General features: G+C 36.1%; 1 protein-coding gene across 3 annotated transcripts in view; it reads right to left on the reverse strand.

Annotated features, from left to right (window-relative positions):
* Positions 1–513: 513 nt before the first annotated feature.
* Positions 514–20,433, reverse strand: part of Rock1 (Rho associated coiled-coil containing protein kinase 1) — a 121,038-nt gene continuing 101,118 nt past the window's right edge. For 2 of the 3 annotated variants that reach the window (XM_029472234.2, XM_021150215.3), the window contains exons 24-33: positions 20,312–20,405; positions 19,139–19,227; positions 16,360–16,548; positions 15,129–15,288; positions 8,980–9,050; positions 8,695–8,783; positions 6,380–6,458; positions 5,977–6,238; positions 3,241–3,448; positions 514–1,962 (exon numbers count right to left, since the gene is read on the reverse strand). In XM_029472234.2, coding sequence (XP_029328094.1) covers positions 1,959–1,962; positions 3,241–3,448; positions 5,977–6,238; positions 6,380–6,458; positions 8,695–8,783; positions 8,980–9,050; positions 15,129–15,288; positions 16,360–16,548; positions 19,139–19,227; positions 20,312–20,405 — 1,245 coding nt within the window. In that variant the 3' untranslated portion in view covers positions 514–1,958. Of the gene's footprint in view, positions 1,963–3,236; positions 3,449–5,976; positions 6,239–6,379; positions 6,459–8,694; positions 8,784–8,979; positions 9,051–15,128; positions 15,289–16,359; positions 16,549–19,138; positions 19,228–20,311; positions 20,406–20,433 lie in introns of those variants that run through there. The other variant, XM_085833466.1, reaches the window with a different exon arrangement.

Here is a 20,433-nt window from a genome sequence, read left to right on the forward strand (position 1 = left end):
GAAGAAAGGCAAATGCTGTTTCAACCAATGAACCATCTCTTCAGCACTGGAATCTGAATTTTTAAATAAGTTTAAGCAAACTGCCTGACTTTAACCATGCAGAGAGACACTGGCAGTAAAGGGACCTCTGAAGGGACACATTTTATCTTCTAAGGCTGTGGGTGGTTGTTTGTGTTGTATCTGTGATGGTCCAAATGTAAGTTATCACAGCCTCTACTCACAAGATGTAAAGATCTGCAACAGGCCCATGGGGAATTGTTTTCCAACGAAGATTAGCTATCTTTTACTTGAACAATAGTACCTCTTGTTTTAGAGCCCAAGTCAAGTTTTATCTTTAAAAAATAATTTTAATCTATTCACAAAATTTAGCAAACATTTGTATACAATCACTGAATAATTTTAGTATGCCATCTATTCATTCCAGCCATGAGAAAATACTATAGTAGTCAATATTAAAAGTATCTATCCATAAATTATTTTATTTCTCATTAAATGAGCACAGAGTCATTAGCATATTAATAACAGATATGTTTATTACTACATATCCATCAGTGCGGCTTTCAATACCACTTGAAACATGCATATCACCCTAGAGAAGATCGGTTTTCCAGTGCTTATTTGATACACATTACTGCAAAGCCATTATAAATTACTGAGGAGGTATTTGGTTAAAAAAATAAACAATAAATCACACTGCCCATACACATCAACTCTTGTTACCAGAGGAGAGTTGAACAGTATTTATATGGTAATTCCTATGTTAACTGGAAAACATCATGGATATATTTCATAATTCTTTACTATTGGTGTAACTGTATATGTTTTTGCAGATAGTTTCATTATTGTAGCAGGTAGTTTGGTACAAAGGTTGTACTCAATTTATAAAAATCTGACAAACCTCTATATTTTAAATTAAACCAATTACCAATGAAAAAAAACACATAATTTTTTGTAAAATCTGTTTTCTGAAAAGTCTGTATTTATGGCAGTAAAAAAATTCTCTCAAATTAAGGCACTAATAGGGTAATGCAACTTCCACTGAAAGTATTCTAAGAATAATTTACATTTCAAACAGTGCATACATTTTTATATGTTTGTTAACTTAATGTCTTTTCACTTAAAACCACAAAGAAATACATTATATAATTACAGAAATGATGTATCCCACAAAATGCTTTTAAACTTGGTTCTCTTGTACAGTTAGTTATGTCTCTAGTAGTAAAATAACTCAATATGGCTTGGCAAAAATGCATAGATTAAATGTAATTCTTTCATCTTCTCCCAGTTCCCAATCTACAAAGTTGCTGAAACATATACAATATTTGTAAAGCATAATGTAAGATATTTAATTTCTCCACAGAGCCCACTGTGGGCAATCGACAGTAAGGCTTTTAATTCTACAGTAAGGACACTGAGCTTAAAGTGACATCACTGTGTTCTTAAAATAGTTCTGAATAGTTTTGCAAGAGCACAAAAAACTTAGTTATTAAAAAAACAAAACAAAACAGAAAAACTTGTCTCATTTTGAGATATTTTCTTTACTCCTTCCACGATCTGATCTTGATAGTGATGGCCATTCCACTGAAAGTGAAAGTTCCTTCCTCTTGTTCATATGAGGAAAACTGTTCTATCATGACTGACAGGCATTTTCTAGTTAATTCAAAAAGGCAGCACCTTAAAAAAAAATAATCTAGCAAAGCTTTCCCCAATTGTACTTGCATTACATAGTAATAATTAATCTAATCTACCTGTAGGCAAACCCGCAAGAAAACAAAAACAAAAACAATCTTCAGTGTGCTTTTTGTGCCAAAACAAGGACAGAATTAACAGCAATCTTAATCCTGAAAAGCCTGTGGTATTTGTGTCAAAAGAAACAGCCTGTCTGCTCCACATGGTTAAACAGCTTGGTTTATCAGGTAGCATCCCACATGATTCCAACACAGCAGTAGGTCACATGGTTAACTGTTGAAGGAAAAGAAAAATCTTGTAATTTAAGAAAGATGCTAAGTTCAAAAATATAAGATACAACAACAGCTGGAAGAAAGGGTGAGAGTATGGCTCAGTGGTAGACTATTTGACTGGCACGCATGAGGCCCTGGGTTCAAACCCCATCAGCACCACCCCTACTATTCCTAAAAACTTAGGGAAAGGCAAATATGTACACTCACACAAAGGAGTAAGAAATGACATAAAGTTTAGATAAAGCAGAAGAAAGGAAAAGACACTATAATATGATTTCCTTTTGTATTTCTAAAACATTTTCTTATTTTTTTTAGTCTTAGTTTATACCCTGTTAGGTGGCTGAAATAGCATTCTATAGGGTTCAGGTAAATGCTGAGATATGCTTATAATAGTATAGAGGCTTGAAAATACAGAAAAGGTATGCATCATTTCATTACTGACAGAAGAGAGTGAACACAGTAAGTGAATTAAATATAGCTTCAAGCCAAGCATGCTGGCCCAGCCTCTCATCCCAGCACTCTGAGGCCGAGGCAGGCGGGTCTCTGAGACTGAGGCCAGTCTGGTCTACAGAGTGAGTTCCAAACAGCCAGGACTACATAGAGAAACACTCTGTCTCAAAAAAAAAAAAAAAAAAAAACAATGGGGTAGGGACAGTGTTTAATCAGGTTCTGTAATTGTTGTAGCATAAAGTATTTTTGAAAAGAAGTCCTACCCACCAAAGACTTAAAAAGAGGAATTAACTGAGTTTATTTGTAATAGACTATTCATCAGTACTAACAAATGATGTTGTTTTTCAAAAGTACCCAATTCTAAAACAGTGTAAAAGATGAGGAACATTTTATGACTTATTTGCATTTAAAATGATTCTAGCGGGATAAAATAACAGGGGATAAATTATATGTCACATCCTAATCTGTAATAGAAACTGGGTATGAAAGTGTCCTACATAGTAATTCTTAATTGCAATCAATTAATCTTACGTATAACAGCAATGATGTTCTTCTGTGATGAAAATAGTTGTTTCTGATTTTAGTATGTCTGCTACTGAAGGCTTTTAATAATAGTAATAGTAGTATTTGTTTGTTGAGACAGAGTCTCCCTATTTAGCTCCGACTTTCCTAGAATTTGCTCTGTAGACCAGGCTGGCCTCAAGCTCACATAGACATGCCTGTGCTGGGCCTAAAGGTGTGGCCATCATGACTGACTAGATTTCTAATTTTAATAGACAGGTCCCAACAATATTTATGTGACTAAACACTTTAATATTTTAGTTTTTACCTAGTTTTTCCAGATGTATTTTTGACTACTTTGCGGAAAGACTGATTTGCAGTGGATCTTGTTGACAGCGTTCGAGGAGAGGCGCGGACAAAGCCAGACGGTGGGTTCTTAGGGATCTTCTTCACTAGATGGGTAACCCACTTTTTCTGTTCATCCTGAGAACATGCTAACAGCAGCATATCTCTTGCTGATGTTACATCGTAACTTACTACATTAAAAAACAAACAAGAAAAAACTCATAAAACGTATACAATTACAACCATAATACCATATTAAAAAAATTATGAGGAGCACTCCTCCATTGTTGGTGGGATTGCAAGCTTGTACAACCACTCTGGAAATCAGTTTGGCGGTTCCTCAGAACATTGGACATAGTACTACCGGAGGATCCAACAATACCACTCCTGGGCATATATCCAGATGTTCCAACTGGTAATAAGGACACATGCTCCACTATGTTCATAGCAGCCTTATTTATAATAGCCAGAAGCTGGAAAGAACCCAGATGTCCCTCAACAGAGGAATGGATACAGAAAATGTGGTACATTTACACAATGGAGTACTACTCAGCTTATTAAAAACAATGAACTTATGAAATTCTTGGACAAATGGATGGATCTGGAGGATATCATCCTTAGTGAGGTAACCCAATCACAAAAGAAGTCATTAGATATGCACTCACTGATAAGTGAATATTAGCCTAGAAACATAGAACACCCAAGATACAATTTGCAAAACACATGACAATCAAGAAGAGGGAAGACCAAGAAGAAAAATACCCAAGACATAAAACACCCAAGATACAATTTGCAAAACACAAGACAATCAAGAAGAGGTGGATACTTCATTCCTCCTTAGAATAGGGAATAAAATACCCATGAAAGGAGTTACAGAGACAAAGTTTGGAGCTAAGACGAAAGGATGGACTATCCAGAGACTACCCCACCTGGGGATCCATCCCATAATCAGCCACCAAACCCAGATACTACTGCATATGCCAGCAAGATTTTGCTGAAGGGACCCTGGTGTAGCTGTTTCATATGAAGCTATGAACTAACCAGTACCCCCAGAGCTCATGTCTCTAGCTGCATATGTAGCAGAAGATGGCCTAGTCGGCCATCACTGGGAAGAGAGGCCCCTTGGTATTGCAAACTTTATATACCCCAGTACAGGGGAATGCCATGGCCAAAAAGTGGGAGTGGGTGGGTAGGGGAGCAGGGTTGGGGAGTGGGGGGGAGGGTATAGGGAACTTTCGGGATAGCATTTGAAATGTATATAAAGAAAATATCTAATAAAAATATTATAAAATAAAATAAAAAAATAGAGGAGTAGACCAGACTTCAACCTAATAGCTTTCCCTCAGCAGAACGGCCCATCTCGTTACTGGGCAGTGCTGGCCTTATTCCCTGGTCCCTCAAGCTGTGACAGATGACATCATTTCAAGATTTCTGGAAACCTACTTTCATCCATCACAAATGGCTAGAGATGTACTTTGAGTGTCTAGTGGGTATTTCATGTGATAAAATTCTTTTTAAAAACAAAAAAAAATTACATTCATAATTTTTCAAGTTTTTTTTTTTAAATTGGCTCCTCTGAGACAGGGTTCTCTGTCATGTCATGTTCTCTTCCTGGCTGTCCTGAAACTTTTTTGTAGACCAGGTTAGCTTCAAACTCACAGAGATCTGTCTGGCTCTACTTTCTAAGTGCTGGGATCAAAGGCATGTGTCACCAACACCTAGCAAGTTCTTAATTCTAAAGATACTATACTTAACTATACTTGGAAAGTATCTGTATCAATTTAACTAAGACTAAATTTTTTTTTTCTAAAAACCAAAAATATCAAGACCAATAGTCGTAAACATAGGAAAAATAGTATAAAATTAGAAATATAAAAAATACAACAGTAAAGCAAATTTTCTATAGAACGTATCTTTCTCTCTTTTTCGTTTCACTTCCAATTTAAGGCAGTTTATTGTGCAACTAAAGCTAATTGAAGTTCTAGTTTTTTGACATGGAACAAATTGTTTAATGTCACTGAATCTTAGTTTTTCCAGAGTGCCTCCCTGTTGTGTCATCGTGGGGATTAGAAGAAAACCCTGGTGCAGATTGTGGAATCTCCAGACTGCAAACTTCGTTTCCTGTCATACATTATGCATGGAGGTATTTGCTATCCACGTAACTCTTCACAGAGCAAAATTTCTTAGTGGAAAAAAGTGATTCTTTAAAACCATATTCAGTGCCTTGAATGTTTTTACTGCCCACAGTGAGCCTAAAAATGCAAGTCATGATCACATGCCCAGATGCACAGACATTACCAAGTAAGAAGTTAAGAAGCCACTGGATTCTGTAGGTTCTGCCTTCCTACCTTGACATCCTCATTGGGAAGCATCATTATACAAAGGCCAGGTTTTAAATCCAGAACCTATGTCTCTTACTTAAAGCAGACAGTGTATGTCCATTTCCTCTGGCTGTCTGTGAGAGGCACACTGGTGAAATACATGGGAAATACAGATGGTGAAAACTCGAAGGGGAGCAGTAGGAGGTGCCCTAAGTTCTTCTCTCAGATGACAAGGTTTTCAGCGGCCTGCCTTTTGAAAAGGGGATGATTTGCTTTCATAACTGCTAAAAGCTGAACCACTAGCTCTAAGAGAAGACCGCTGCACGGTCCCTCAGGAACACATTAAAACCCACCTGTAGAATCCACACCACTGAGTCATTTCACACCCTGCACCTTACCTTTGCACGGGGAAATCAAGTCCTCTTTCTTGTCTAGATGATCCCTGTGGCACTTAACATGGCATCTTCGACACTCTAGGGCAGGTGGTGGCTTAAAGACATGCCACAAAGGTTTGGCACAGGCCTCACAGTTGGCAGGAAAGTGGTAGAGGGTAGGAATGAATTCATGGCCTTTGTGATTCTGGAAATTAGTTTTTTCACCTTGTTGAACCGGTTCCACTTCTATATCTTTTCTACATTCACCTTCATTTGCATATAGTATCTAAATTCAGAAGGGGTGAAGAAGATTGAAAAAAACCTTGATCTGTAAATAAAAATTCTACATGCATGAAAACACTGATACTTATTTCACAAAATTGCTTAGGTAAAAGAGCTTTTAGAATTATAAATATAACATTTGTACCTGGAATATTTTAGGAATTTCTTCAGTTTCTGCTCTGTACACATCTCCTTGGGTTACAGGTCGGACATGAAACAATTTACTAAGATAGAAATATATGATATAAATCCATTATAAGAATCTCATTGGTAACAAAAGGCATACATTTCACCAGAGATATTAAGTGGCAAAGGAACAAAAAAAATGTCCAGCATCAATAATCGTGTGTGTATATAAAAGCATGCCGTGGTATACCTTTAAGAATTTTAAGAGAAACAATAGGGGCTAGAGTGATGGCTCAGAGGTATAAATATAAGAATGTATACTGTTCTTTCAGAGGACCACAGTTTGGCTACCAGCACTCAAATCTGGTGGCTCACAGTTGCCAATAACTCCAACTCAAAAGGCTTAAAAGGTCTCTACACTCATGTGTACATACCCTCACATATACATATAATTAAAAATAATAAAAATAAGACTCTAAAAGTAAAACAAATGTTGACAAAAATGTATAGAAGCTAGATTACTCACATATTGCTGACAGAAACGCAAAATTGCAAATCCACTTGAAAAACAACTTGGCTACTTGTTTTATAAACTAGACTCACTCTTATTTTTACTATTCCATTCAAACTTATCATTCATAACTAATAGTTAAAGCAGTACGAAATATTACCCAAGCTTGTTCAATTTTGTTTATCTTCTAACAAGTACTAGCTCCAAAATTTTTTATTTAACATGAAAACGTTACATTTTATGTATGGGTGCACATGCCATGGTGTATGTGTGGAAGCTAGAGAACAACGTTCTGAAGTTCATTCTCTTCCATCTTGTGGATTCCAGGGATCAAAACTTACATTATCAGGCATGGCAACAAGCAACATTACCCACTAAGCCATCTTGACGGTCCTTTATTAAACTTTATATAACTCTTGAATAGCATTTCCCAAACCTCATATTGAACTTATATTGTACACTTAAAATTTTTTAAGTAGTTGTCTCTAAGGTTCTTAAATATAGAAGCTAGTTTCATTACATAAATATTACCTGTATGATAATATAGACAAATGGAATGTGAATGAACACGCATAGAAAAACCCGATATATATTATTAAAAAAAGAACAGTTATTTGTTTACATTAATTAACATAAACCACTGATGGTGTCAGTATGATGATCAAATAATGTTACACTGAAAAAAAAAATTGGGGGCTGGAGAAATGGTTCAGCACTTAAGAAAACTGGCTGCTCTTCTAGAAGACCTGGGTTCAATTCTCATCACCCACATGGCAGATAAAACCTGCCTGTATCTTAGGTTCCAGGGGATCCAACACCTTCCCTCACACAGACATATATGCAGGCAAAACAACAATAAATATCAAGTAAAACTAAAATAAAAAAGGATTTCCCATGATAAGTGTTTTTGCTTGCACGTATATATGTGAACCATGTGTGTGCTTGGTACTTACGGAGGCCAGGAGAGGCTGATCACGCCCCTCGAACTGAAGCTATGGTTGTGGGCTGCCATGTGGATGCTGAGAAAGGAACCTGAGCTCTCTGCAAGAGCACATCAGATACTCTTTTTTTTTTTTTTTTGGTTTTTCGAGACAGGGTTTCTCTGTGTAGCCCTGGCTGTCCTGGGACTCACTTTGTAAACCAGTCTGGCCTCCAACTCAGAAATCCACCTGCCTCTGCCTTGCGAGTGCTTTGCTGGGATTAAGGGCCTGCGCCACCACGCCTGGCACATCAAGTACTCTTAACCTCTGAGACAACTCTATAGCCCCCAATTTTACTTTCTGAGATGCTCAGGGCACTCAAAACAATGAATAGAAATTTGCTTTTTAAAGTACATAAATCTTGTATACATAATTTCCCTTCTCACATTTTGCTAAGGCTAGACTTTATTTAAATTGTACATGTGTGCTTATTTGTGTCAATGTGGATGCAAACATGCCATGGTGCATATATGAAAGTCAGGGGAAAACGTATGAGTATTGGTTTTCATTTTTCACCTTCTTTGAGACAGGTTGCCTTGCCACTGTGCAAGCCAAGCTAGCTGGCCATCAGGCTTCTGAAGATCCTCCTATTTGTCTCCCTCCACCCTGCAGTGGTGTGCTGGGATTAGATGCTCGGCCCCTAGCATCCACCTTTCACACGGGTTCTGAGCATCAGAACTCAGGTACTTAGGCTTGTGAAGCAAATGCAAATTTTACCCAGTGGGCCATATTGTTTAGAATAGGTAATGATGTTTAAATAACACAAAATGACAAGCAGTTCTGAAGATAACTCATAAGTAAAAAGTCAAACAATGAAAAAAAATTCAATCAAAGGCAACTTACTCTATGTCTAACACCATAGATGGACTGGATTGCTCCTTATCTTGTTCATCATTATAGAACAAGATCTTTTTGCTGCTTACCACAACATACTGAAATGATGAAGAGAGAAGAAGAATGAAAAGATCAACATTAACTCGGTTTAAATTGACTAGCATATTTTCCATTTGTGTTTCCACTATACTGCAGTAACTTAAAGTCAATTTTAGTACTAGAGCAGTTAAGATTTACACTTATAGTAAAACATGTAACAAAATTATCAATGAGAAGATATTAGATATATGGTACCTGTTTCTTCCAGCCATATCTTTTGATATTTCCTCTATTTGGTACAGAAAGCCAACCTTCAATTCTTGACTCTGGGGGGGGGTGGGGAATAGGTATAGTAGTAGTCAATCTTAAATTTTAAAATCAAAGGAAAAACTGCAATTGGTCTGACAGCATGCAACAACAAGCAACAGAAAACAGGTAAACAAATAAATGCTGTAATTTGCTCTTTCATGCTTCAATCACACATATTAGCTTTAATGGTCAAATAAAGACTGCAGAAAAAAATCCAAAGCCACTTTCCCCATAAAATTAACATTTAGTACTCAATTGAAAACATATGAAATAATAATGTCTTTAAGAGCCAGGCATGACTGGAATGAGTGACAGCTTAAATGGGATATGATATATAATATTTTAAATATTATATGACATTTATATAAAAATGCTCAGCAAAAAAAGAAAAGAAAAACAAAAAGGAAAAGGAGAAAGACTGCGGCATGTTGAACAATTCAGAGCCATGGTTTATTTACATAAGAAAGAGCAGGCAAAGTGCTGAGGTGTCCCCGTACTCACACAAGAGTAGAAGATAAATAAATAAGGAATGCAGGCAGAATCAACTAGATACAAAGAATAAGAGACAAGCATTTTATTTGTTTTCTCAGTAAAATATCCTAATAAATTGAGTAAAACACACAACAACTTCAGTAAAATTGTTCAAATTTGGTTGGGAGGCACTTAATTCTACATATAAGTCTAATTCCAAACCTTCTCAAACTAATGAAGTATGCTATTTTTTTATGCTTATTTAATTCAATAAACAAACAAAAAAAGAAATAAGTAGGTTAACTGCTAGTATTTATACCTTAAATAGCTGACTATAATTAAAGCTTTTTATAGCAACTGTTGTACTATTACATAATGTTTATTCCTTTTGTGGTGCTATGCATCAAACTCAGGGCACCGGGCATGCTCGGCCAGTGCTCTACCAGACTTATATCACCAGATTCTAACTTCTTGAGACAGCCTTACTACGTGGCTTACTTAAATTTACTATGTAGCCCAAGCTAGCCTTGATTAATCGCCTAGGTATTGAGATCACAGGTGTATAATACCAAACCTGGTTAATATATCTAAAGTGTATTAGATGTGTCTGAGAAATAAAGATGCTTCTTTTAGAGACAGTTATATCAGGTGGTACGTAAAACTAACAAACAAACAAACACCAAAAACACCCCCAAAACTCAAGCTCTTTCTATATTAATGTTATATTTAACACATTAAAAAAATAGAAGGTAGTGCTGGAGAGATGGCTAGGCAGTTAAGAGAACAGACTGCTCTTCCAGAGGTCCTGATTAAGTCCCAGCAACCACATGGTGGCTCACAACCATATGTAATGGGATCCAATGCCCTCTTCTGGTGTCTGAAGAGAGTGACAGTGTACTCACAAACAAAAAATTTCCCTCTTCACATAAAGCTGAAAAGCTCAGTCTTACAGGAATAACAACAGGTGTCATTACTAAATATTTGATTGTCAAAATGCTTCGCAAGTGATACATCATATTATAAATTTGTACAGTCTTGGATTATAGGATATATTATTTTTAAAAAATTATTTATATATGAGTATTCTACCTTCACAGACACCAAAAGAGGGGATTAGATCCCAATACAGACTGTTGTGAGCCACCATGTGGGTGCTGGGAATTGAATTAAATAAAGGACCTGAGAAGTAACTGCTGAACTGTCTCTCCAGACACAGAATATCATTCTTTTTTTTTTTTTTTTTTTTTTTGGTTTTTCGAGACAGGGTTTCTCTGTGTAGCCCTCATTCTTACATACAATTCTATTTTCACCCACTTAAAAAATTGTGACACCAAGGCTTAGGAAAGGGTGCCTCATCTTTCTGTATGTGTAAAAGCTCCAGGGCTCAAACCCCCTATGTCTTAACTGCTGAGTTGATGTTGCTAAAGTACAATGGTAGGCTATTTTCAAACAAGTCTCACAGTACTGTTACTGAATGTAATATTTCTCTTGTTGCCACTTCCACCAGTTAATTAACGTCGCCAAGCTTTTGTTTATGTTAGTATGAAAACTTCTTTAAATGAAATTGTGGTACGTTAAATTCAAGTTTTCTATATTTCTACCTGGCCTTCTCTTAACTGATACTATTTACTTTCTCTAGTTCTACATTTGATTTGAGAACCGAACTAAAATCAGTGATTATAGATTTAATCTCAATCTCTCTCTCTCTCTCTCTCTCTCTCTGTCACACACATACTCATACTCACACTCACAGAGATGGCTCAGCTTAGAGGCTCACAATACAGCAATCATGACACTAGCTTCACTGTTTCCTCTCCTTATTAACAATTAGCCACAGAAGTAAAACAAACAAACAAACAAACAAAAATAAAACCCTGGATTTTTATATAATGTATTTATAAAGTAATTTTAGTTGAAAAAAACTGTCTGTAGTATTACACCAGCAATAACTGACTCTTACCCACCCAAACGACAGACGGAGCCCAACTGGATGATGTAATTAATAGCTAGCAGAGGCAATTTAAATATCAAAGTTAATTTTTTTTAGACTATCAAAGTTTATTTTAATATATTACTTACAATTTAATAGAGGTAGAGAAGCAGTATGTAGTGTTTTTGTTATATTCAAAAGTGACATACAAAGCAAACATCATTAATTAATGCTGAAATACACAGAAGCATGGCCTCCAACTCAGACTGGGTAAGGTCAGAAGCCCTCATAGACTTGGAAACTCAGTGATCCCTACTCTCTGGCTTAAGTTATAGAGCCTGAGATCCAAGGGAATGAAAAATGTAAGAGACAATGCGTGCTTTTCTAATGCTTTATGCCCTTCATACGCTTCAGATAACAATCAACAATTCCAAAAGAGGGCAAGAAAAAGACCGAGAAAGAAGCCTTTCTTTAGTGATTTATTCTTATTGTATGTGCACCAGTGTTTTGCCTGCATGTATGTCTGTGTGAGGGTTTTGGATCCCCTGGAATTGGAGTTACAGGTAATTGTGAGCTGCCATTCGGGTGCCGGGAACTGAACCTAAGCTTTTTGGATGAGTAACCAATGCTCTTAACTGTTGAGCCATCTCTCTAGCCCAAAAAGAAGCCATTATTATACAGAAGTTATTTTGTCATTTGGGCATAAGACAAACTAGGACAAAACCATAATAGAACAAGTAAAGCTGTGTGTGTGTATGTGTGTATATATGTATATGGGTGTTTTTGTCTGCATGTATATCCATACACCAGAAGAGGTAATCTGATTCCATAGGATTCAGTTATAGACAATTGTGAACCACCATGTGGTTGGTGGGGATGGGACTCAGGACCCCAGAAAAACAACTAGTGCTTTTAACTCTTGAGCCATCTCTCCAGCCCCCAATAAAATTTTGTCATCTTTAGAAACTATTATAGACAAGTGAATAATATACCATCTATATTAAGGATATTAAAATACTTTAGAGAATTTTTCCTAGATATTACTATAAAGCATTTTCTATTTGTCAAAAAACTATTTTTAAGCATATAGTACATGAAAAATGTAGTATGAATGTTCAATAGAGAAGCAAAGAGGGTAAAGTAGTTTACAATTACAATGCTGGGGAACAGATCCAAGTTCTCTGCACAAGGAGCAAGTGTTCTAATCTACTAAGCTATTCTCCAGCCTGAAGGGAAAAGTGATTTTGCTAAAGATTATCCTTTAATTTCTACATCCAATAGGAAAGTCAGAGTTTAGCTTGTTTTTTATTTTTCTCTAAAGTTCCAATAATGACATTACAGTGATGATGAAGAATACCCAAAAGTACTTTGACATTTGATACTCAGAAACAAAATCTTCAAAAGCAAATGTAAATATAGGGCCTGTAAAAACATTTAAATCCTTTTGTCAAATGACTGTTTATCTCCTAGATCAGGGTTCTGAAGTCAAAGTGGATGTCTAACCTAAAGCCTGCCAATCATACCACCTCATGTGCTTGCTCAGTGTGCAGCTCACCAATTTATCTTCTGATTCAAGTCTTCTAATTATAGTCACTAATAATGTATGAGTCTCTGAAAATTTAGACAAAACCAGTAAGATATTCTAAAGCTAACAGAAATGCATAGGATAAAGAAAAAGCCCTACTCAAGATTTTTGATTGACATTAGACCCATTTACTCCAGAAGTATCATGTGGTTAATAAAAAATGAGTTAACAATTTCATTTCAAAAACTAAATCATAATTGTCCTGGCTGTCCTCTACCCTGTTAACTGAATAAAACCTAGAGTTATCTGTTAAGAGAAACCCCAGATGAAAAAAATGCTTCTATTAGATTGCCTATAGCCAAGTCTGAAATGCATTTTTCTTAAATAATAACTTATGTGTGGAGGGCCTAGCTCTCTGTGGATGGCACCACCTCTGGGCAGGCAGTCCTATGCTGTATAAGAAAGCATGCTGAGCAAGCCACGGGAAGCCAACCTGTGTTCTCCCATGGCTTCGGCTTTAGTTCCTGCCTTCAGGTTCCTGATTGAGCTCCTTCCCTGACTTCTCTCAGAGATATGAGTGTGACTTGAGAACTACCAAAAATATTTTATTTATTTATGTCAGGTCTATGAATATTTTGCCTGCATGTTATCTCTGAACCTCTTAAGTGCCCAGTACTCATGGAGTCTAGGAGATAGTGCTTGGGAGTTGAGTTACACTTGTGAGGCACCATGTGTATGCTCTGATCCTCTAGATGAGCCAGCCACTAGTGCTCGAAATCACTCAGACACCTCTCCACTATCAAGTTGCTTTTGGTCATGAATTTTTTTTTTTTTTTTTTTTTTATCACAGCAATAACTTAAAGACAACAGAGGCTCTTATTAACCCATAGTCATCTTCCTATGATGGAAAGCTAAAAGTTTCTACAGGCAGAAGCTGTATAAAAGAGGCAAACACTACAAGACAGAAATACCTGACTTTAAGAACAGGAAGTACAGTCCTATCTGCCCTCACAGAAATCTGACTTGGGGCAAGCCAAGATAGTAAAGCATGAGGGCAGAGATTACATGATATTAAGTACATGGTCCCTTGACTACCACTTTCCTGAACAACCAAAAAAAGTTTCTAAAGTAGTCTATCAACTTTATGAAAATAGAAACTATAGTATATTCTGGTGAAATGTATTACTTATCTAGCTTAATAAAACACCTTTTTACTCATGCATCACTTAGGAAATATACTAAAATATATTTTCCATTACTTTGTTAAAAAAAAAACACTTCAGAAACACTGAACTAGAATTTTGGCATAGCAAATATGCATAGTATTTGTAAATGCATGTTTCAAAATTTTTTTAGAATCATCTTATTTGTGTGTATGTGGTGTTTTTATTTGTTTGCCTGCATATATGTTTGTGTACCCTGTGTAGCCCTGGTGGCTGTGCAGAGCCAGAGGAGGGTGTTGGATTCCTTAGAACTGAAATTACAGATGGTTGTGAACCATCATGCAGGAATGCTCTTAGCCACTGAGCCATCTCTTTAGCTACACATCCTATTCACTTCATCTGAACTCCAATTAAGCCAAGAATGTGTATTTATTCATTCATTATTTTTTATTTACTTTAATTAGGGAAAGAGGAAGAAATGAAACATTAGGCATTTATTTCTACTCAATTTTTGTTATCCCCTTGACAAAGTCTACAAAAGGGTTCTCACTAATATATTGGACAGGATTCTACTTATAGCTGCTATTGTTCTGCGCTCTCTCTATGTCTCTCCCCCTCCCTCTCCTTCTCCCTCTCTGCGTGTGCGTGCATGTGTGTTGTCTGTCTTTGTCTCTCTCTCTCCCAAAATACATAAGCATTAAGCACTAAGTACTCATAAAAACACATTAAAGCAGAGAAAGTAGTGTACACTTTTAAGCTCAGGATGGGGGTTGAGGATAAGGCGGAGGCAGACAGTTCTATGAGGCCAGCCTGGTCTACAGATGAGTTCCAGGACAGCCAGAGCTACATAGAGAAATCCCATGTTGACAAACAAAACAAAGCAAAGCAAAACAAAATAACAAAATTTCTTTGAACATCTTCAGGGGTTTCCTCAGGCACAGCCTATCAGTACATTTGAATAACCTTTTTATTTGAGCAAATCTGAGTGACAGAACACAATTCTTACCTGGGAGGTTTCCATCAGTCTCATCAGCACTAGGAAAACTAGCAACACTAGTTGAATCCGAAAGGTCCAAAAGTTTTGCCCGCAACTGCTCAATATCACTCTCTTTGCTAGCCAACTGCATTTGAAGTTCATTTCTATGTGTACATTCTTCTACCAATTGCTATTTAAAAAAAAAAAAAGATGATAAAAATAACCAGACTCAAATAATTTCGACAGTAATCATTGAAATGTAAATGAGTAATTAAAAATTGTAAGTGTGAGACATGTTGTACACTATGGATGTTTATTACTATGGTTAGGTTTTCTTTTGGAAATGTGGTTGGCTGTGCTGGCTGGTCCAGAACTTCTTAGCTCAAGCAGTCTTTCTGCCTGTTTCAAGTAGCTAGATCATGAGTATGCTACTGTGCCTGGCACCTGCCACAGATGATGATGTTCTCTGATGAAGAAACTCGCTTCTTTCTGAGTTCAGTGCTAAAGGCAAATAAACTCCTCCCCCCCTCCCTTTTTTTAAAGATTTATTTTACTTTATATGTATGAATGTTTTGCCTGCCTGTATGTATGTGTACCACATGTGTGCCTGTTGGATCCCCTGGAACTGGGGTTACAGATGATTGTGAGCCACCATATTGGTGCTAGGAATCAAACCTAGAGCAACAAATACTCTAGACTTTGTTTAGAAAAATTTCTTTCTTTCTTTTTTTTTAAATTATAAGGTATGAAAAAGTACTTAAAACATCAGTAAACTATTTTCTGGCTCCAAATGAATTAATTCTAAAAGCACAGAAAATTAAAGATAAAAGCCTGGATATAAATGATTTAAGACAATTTTATGTTACTGTCTTATGTTATATTAAATGTCAAATATAACTTATTGGTATTTTGACTTTAGAAAAGTAGATATTGAATGCTTCTATTAAAACCTCTAAACTAACCATAATCAATATAACAGCCATATTCCAAATTCAGTTGCACCTGAAAAACAAAAATCCTTGACTGTCTCTTTCAAATGAGGGCCTCTAATCAAGCTAGTAAAAATAATTCAAGTCATGACCACTGAGAGGAAAAAGAGCATCTTTACATTCTTTAGAGAGAAATGTTAGTATTAGAGCATATGATTAAAATGTGAACACTATAGATTAAAATATATATTTTAACACAAGCAAGTCTACTTTAAGCATGGCAGGTACCAATTGGAGATGATCCCTCCATGCTGTATACACACAGACCTTACCGCTTGCATGTCATTCAGCTCCTTCTGGTGTTTCACCACCATTTGGTTAAATTTTTCTCTTTCTTGGTTAAGTTCCAGTTGTAGCTTTCTATTTTCCTTTTCTTTTTTTCTTAAATCTTGAGTATTAGCTTTCTTTCTATCAATTTTAAAATCTTTGCGATTCATTATTTCTGCCAACTTGTTAACAGCCTGTTCAAACATTAAAATAGTATTTGTAAGAATCAATATACTATAGTTATTCAATTTTAATGTCTATTAAAATGTATTGGTTTTCAAAGTTATGTAGGACTTTTTTTCCTTTGTCTCTGTATGTAAACTTATGTTTCTACAAAACAAACCAGTCAAGGCTAGGATATGAATAGTGGTCCAGATAACTAAAACTGATGTCTTATTTATCACAATGTAAGAATCAGGCTTGTAAAACAAAGTCCACTGTTTAATAATACTGCAGTATATATTACTGCACACAAGATATAAAGAAATATAACTATGCTCCAAATATTCTAGCTGGTAAAGGAGGAAGACAGAGAAGCCATACAGAGCATGAGACACATGCAACGGTGCTATGGAGACCCCTAGAGAAGGTAAGAAAAGCTCCCTAGAATGTGCCACAGCTTTCCTCTCTTTTCTCTCTCCTCCCCCACCTCCACCCTCATCACTTGAGTATGTAGGTAGTTGGCCAGGAACTTATTACACAGATCATATTGGTCTCAAACTCAGAGATCCATTTCCCTCTGTCTTATGAACACTGTGATTAAAGGAGTATGCAACTGCACTCCGTTCCACGTTTCTTAAGAGGATTAGGAGATGGATAACCAAGAAAAGCATATGAAGGCAGTGATAACATTGTAAGCACAGGTTTAAAAAAAAAAAAAGGCTAGAGAGATCTCTTTCCTTTGGGCTAGTAGAAAAGCAAGATCTGATTAGGCCATACAGATACCCCTTTTCTTTTGCCATGTTTGTGTACACTTGTGTGTTTGTTCATGTGTACAGAGGCCAAAGGCTGATATTCGGTGTCTTCTTCAATCACTCTCTACATTATTGTTGTTGTTGTTTTAAAAGACATATTTTTATCATATGTATATGAGCATTTGTTTACTTGAATGCATATGTGTCTACCATATACATGCATAGTATTCATGGATAGGAACATAAAAAATGAACATGATAGATCTGATCCCATTAAGAGAGGAAAAAGTCCTAATTTAGATCTCATCTATATCGATAAGGTTCCCTTTAGAATGAGGTACCCTGAATAATTTTTAATGCATATTTAGAGTTTGCAATAATAAATCTAACACATGAAACATTTGAGAATGAAAAGTCAGTGTAGCACCACATCCCTCAAGGGCAAGCTCTACCAAAGCCTTCTGTATTTCTTTCAATTTTCTGGCTGTATATCTAAGTTGGTTGTAAGTTGCTCAGTGTAAGTACTGGGAACTGAATCCAGGTCTTCTACAAGAGCAGTACGTGCTTTTAAGTGCTAAGCTGTCTCTTTAGGTCTTGTTTGTTTCCTGGTTTATTATTAAGGTTAAGTATTTTTCAAATGTTTGCTAGACAATATTTTTCTTATTGTACTGGTATTTTTATTTACAGATGTTAATATTGGCAAGTATTCTCTTCAGTTTGTCTCATTTAAACTTTTGTTGATAGGTCCTCCACACACATGTGACCTTTTATGTAATAAGTGCATCTTTTCTTTCATAGTCTCTGTTCTATACTAAAGGTGACATCTGTACTTGAAGGATTAAAAAAAAAATCAGTCAAGCACATTTATAAAAATTATTTTTAGCTGCAATGTATAGGATCAATAAGAAAGTAAGATTACGAGTAAAGTTCCCCTGACGATGAGGCACCCACCTCTCAGTAATTTTAATACGCATTTAGATTATTGAATAATAAACCTAACATGTACTTACTTAAAAATAAAATTACTCTCTTCAATTATTTAATCTAATTATACTAAAAGCAGAGAAAAGCAATTACTGTTTTAAAGAAAAAAAACCAAGTGAAACACTCAGTCTCTGATCTACTGGGTAACTTAGTATAATGATAAGACACACAGTTTTTTTGCCTCCCCATCCCAACCTTTTCCTGAGATAGGGTTTCATGTCAAGACATTAAATTTTTTGTTTTTGTTTTTTGGTTTTTTCGGGACAGGATTTCTCTGTGTAGCCCTGGCTACCCATGGAACTCACTCTGTAGACCAGGCTGGCCTCGAACTCAGAAATTCGCCTGCCTCTGCCTCCCAAGCGCTGAGATTAAAGGCGTGCGCCACCACTCCCGGCTAAGATATTAAGTTTAATGACAAAATCAAACAAACAAAAACTAAGCTATATACATATTCAAATGCAAAACAAAATGGTAAACCACCGTCCTACAGTTTGTTTCTCATTCCCAAACTATTTCTCTGGCTTTGGATCTAATATATCTTCTCTTCATGTTTCCTACTGTCAACAATAGGTTATCAAACATCACATTCTTAGAGTGCTGGGGATGGAACTAAGGTCTTCATGAATACTAAGCCATTACTCTAGTACTGAGTTGTGTCATTATACACTTGTCACAGACTAGTGATCATAGCCTGATATACACTGATCAATTATACATCTCAAGTAAGTCTTCTATATCTAACAGGGATACACTTTTTTTGTTCTCATGAAAAGCTAAACCTTAGGACTTTCATTTAGTAAAAAACATACATAAAGAACAATTATTAGTTTTCTGATTATATGATACTCAAATGCAAACCACTAGGAAGGGCTGATGGCACATGTACCTGTGTTTTAAGGGTCCGTTCGGTACTGATATTCTTTTCAAAAGCAGCCTTAAGATTATTTATTTCTTCCTCCTTCTTCAATTTATATTCTGCCAATAAATTATGTAAACTGTTATTGTGGAGCATTAGATACTTTTATCTGCATTCCAAAATAACAATGACTTCAATTATTGAAAATACTATTTAATACACAGTATTACATAGTATCTTTCAGCAATTTCATTATGGTAACTGGTTGGAATGTTTTTGGTTTGTTTGTTTTTTAAACACATGTAGGCCAGGCTGTCCTTGAACTCCCAATTCTCTTGTCTCTACCTCCCAAGTGCTGGGACTGCATGAATTTACCAATTGTCCAGCTCCTTAATAATCTTATTAAGGGTAGGTACATAAGTTAGTCAATATATGAAAACAAGCATTTAAAAGCCCAAAATAAGGGGCTGGAGAGATGGCTCAGTGGTTAAGAGCACTGACTGCTCTTCCAAAGGTCCTGAGTTCAATTCCCAACAACCATATGATGGCTCACAACCATCTGTAATAGAATCTGATGTCCTCTTCTGGTGTGTCTGAAGACAGCTATAGTGCGTTCATATACATAAAATAAATAATTCTTTAAAAACAAAGACAAAGTAAAACATAACTACAGATTAATCTCAGAATTCACTTTACATTCTCCTTTTTTTAAGAGGGTATCAACCAGACTAATCTGGAACTCTGCATCATCATGAATGGCTACATAGATCATGAGCCCACTCTTAGCATGGAGCATTTGGAGACAATCAGATAGGCCAGAGAGGGCATCAGATTCCTTGAATATGGAGTTACAGGGAGTTTTAAGCTGTCCAATATGGGTGCTAGGAACCAAACGTGGGTCTTCTAGAAGACCAATAAGCTCTCTTAATGGCTGAGTCCTCATACCATCAATTAAAAATAATTAAAGTTACTAATCATTAACTTCTTTAAAATTATTTTTATTTTATGTGTATGGATGTTTTGTCTGCAGACATATTTCTGGTTCCTTCAGAAACCATAAGGAAGCTATTGGATTGAAGCTGGACCTAAAGATGAGGCACAATTCACAGAAGGGAGCTGCCACGTGGGTGCTGGGAACTGAACCTGGGTCTTCTTTAAGAGCAGCAACTGCTCACACCATCATTTGCTAAGGAAACTATATACCTTCTTCTGCTGTCCTCATTCTTTCATTTAGCTCTTCATTTTCTTTTCTTAGCATTTCAATGTCTTTGGTTAGCACACTGTTTGTTTCTTCAAGCTAAATAAAACAAACAAAGGTTATTTTA

The sequence above is a fragment of the Mus caroli genome, unplaced genomic scaffold, assembly GCF_978045245.1.
Source record: "Mus caroli unplaced genomic scaffold, Mus_caroli_1 scaffold_19, whole genome shotgun sequence".
In the NCBI taxonomy this organism is placed as follows: domain Eukaryota; kingdom Metazoa; phylum Chordata; class Mammalia; order Rodentia; family Muridae; genus Mus; species Mus caroli.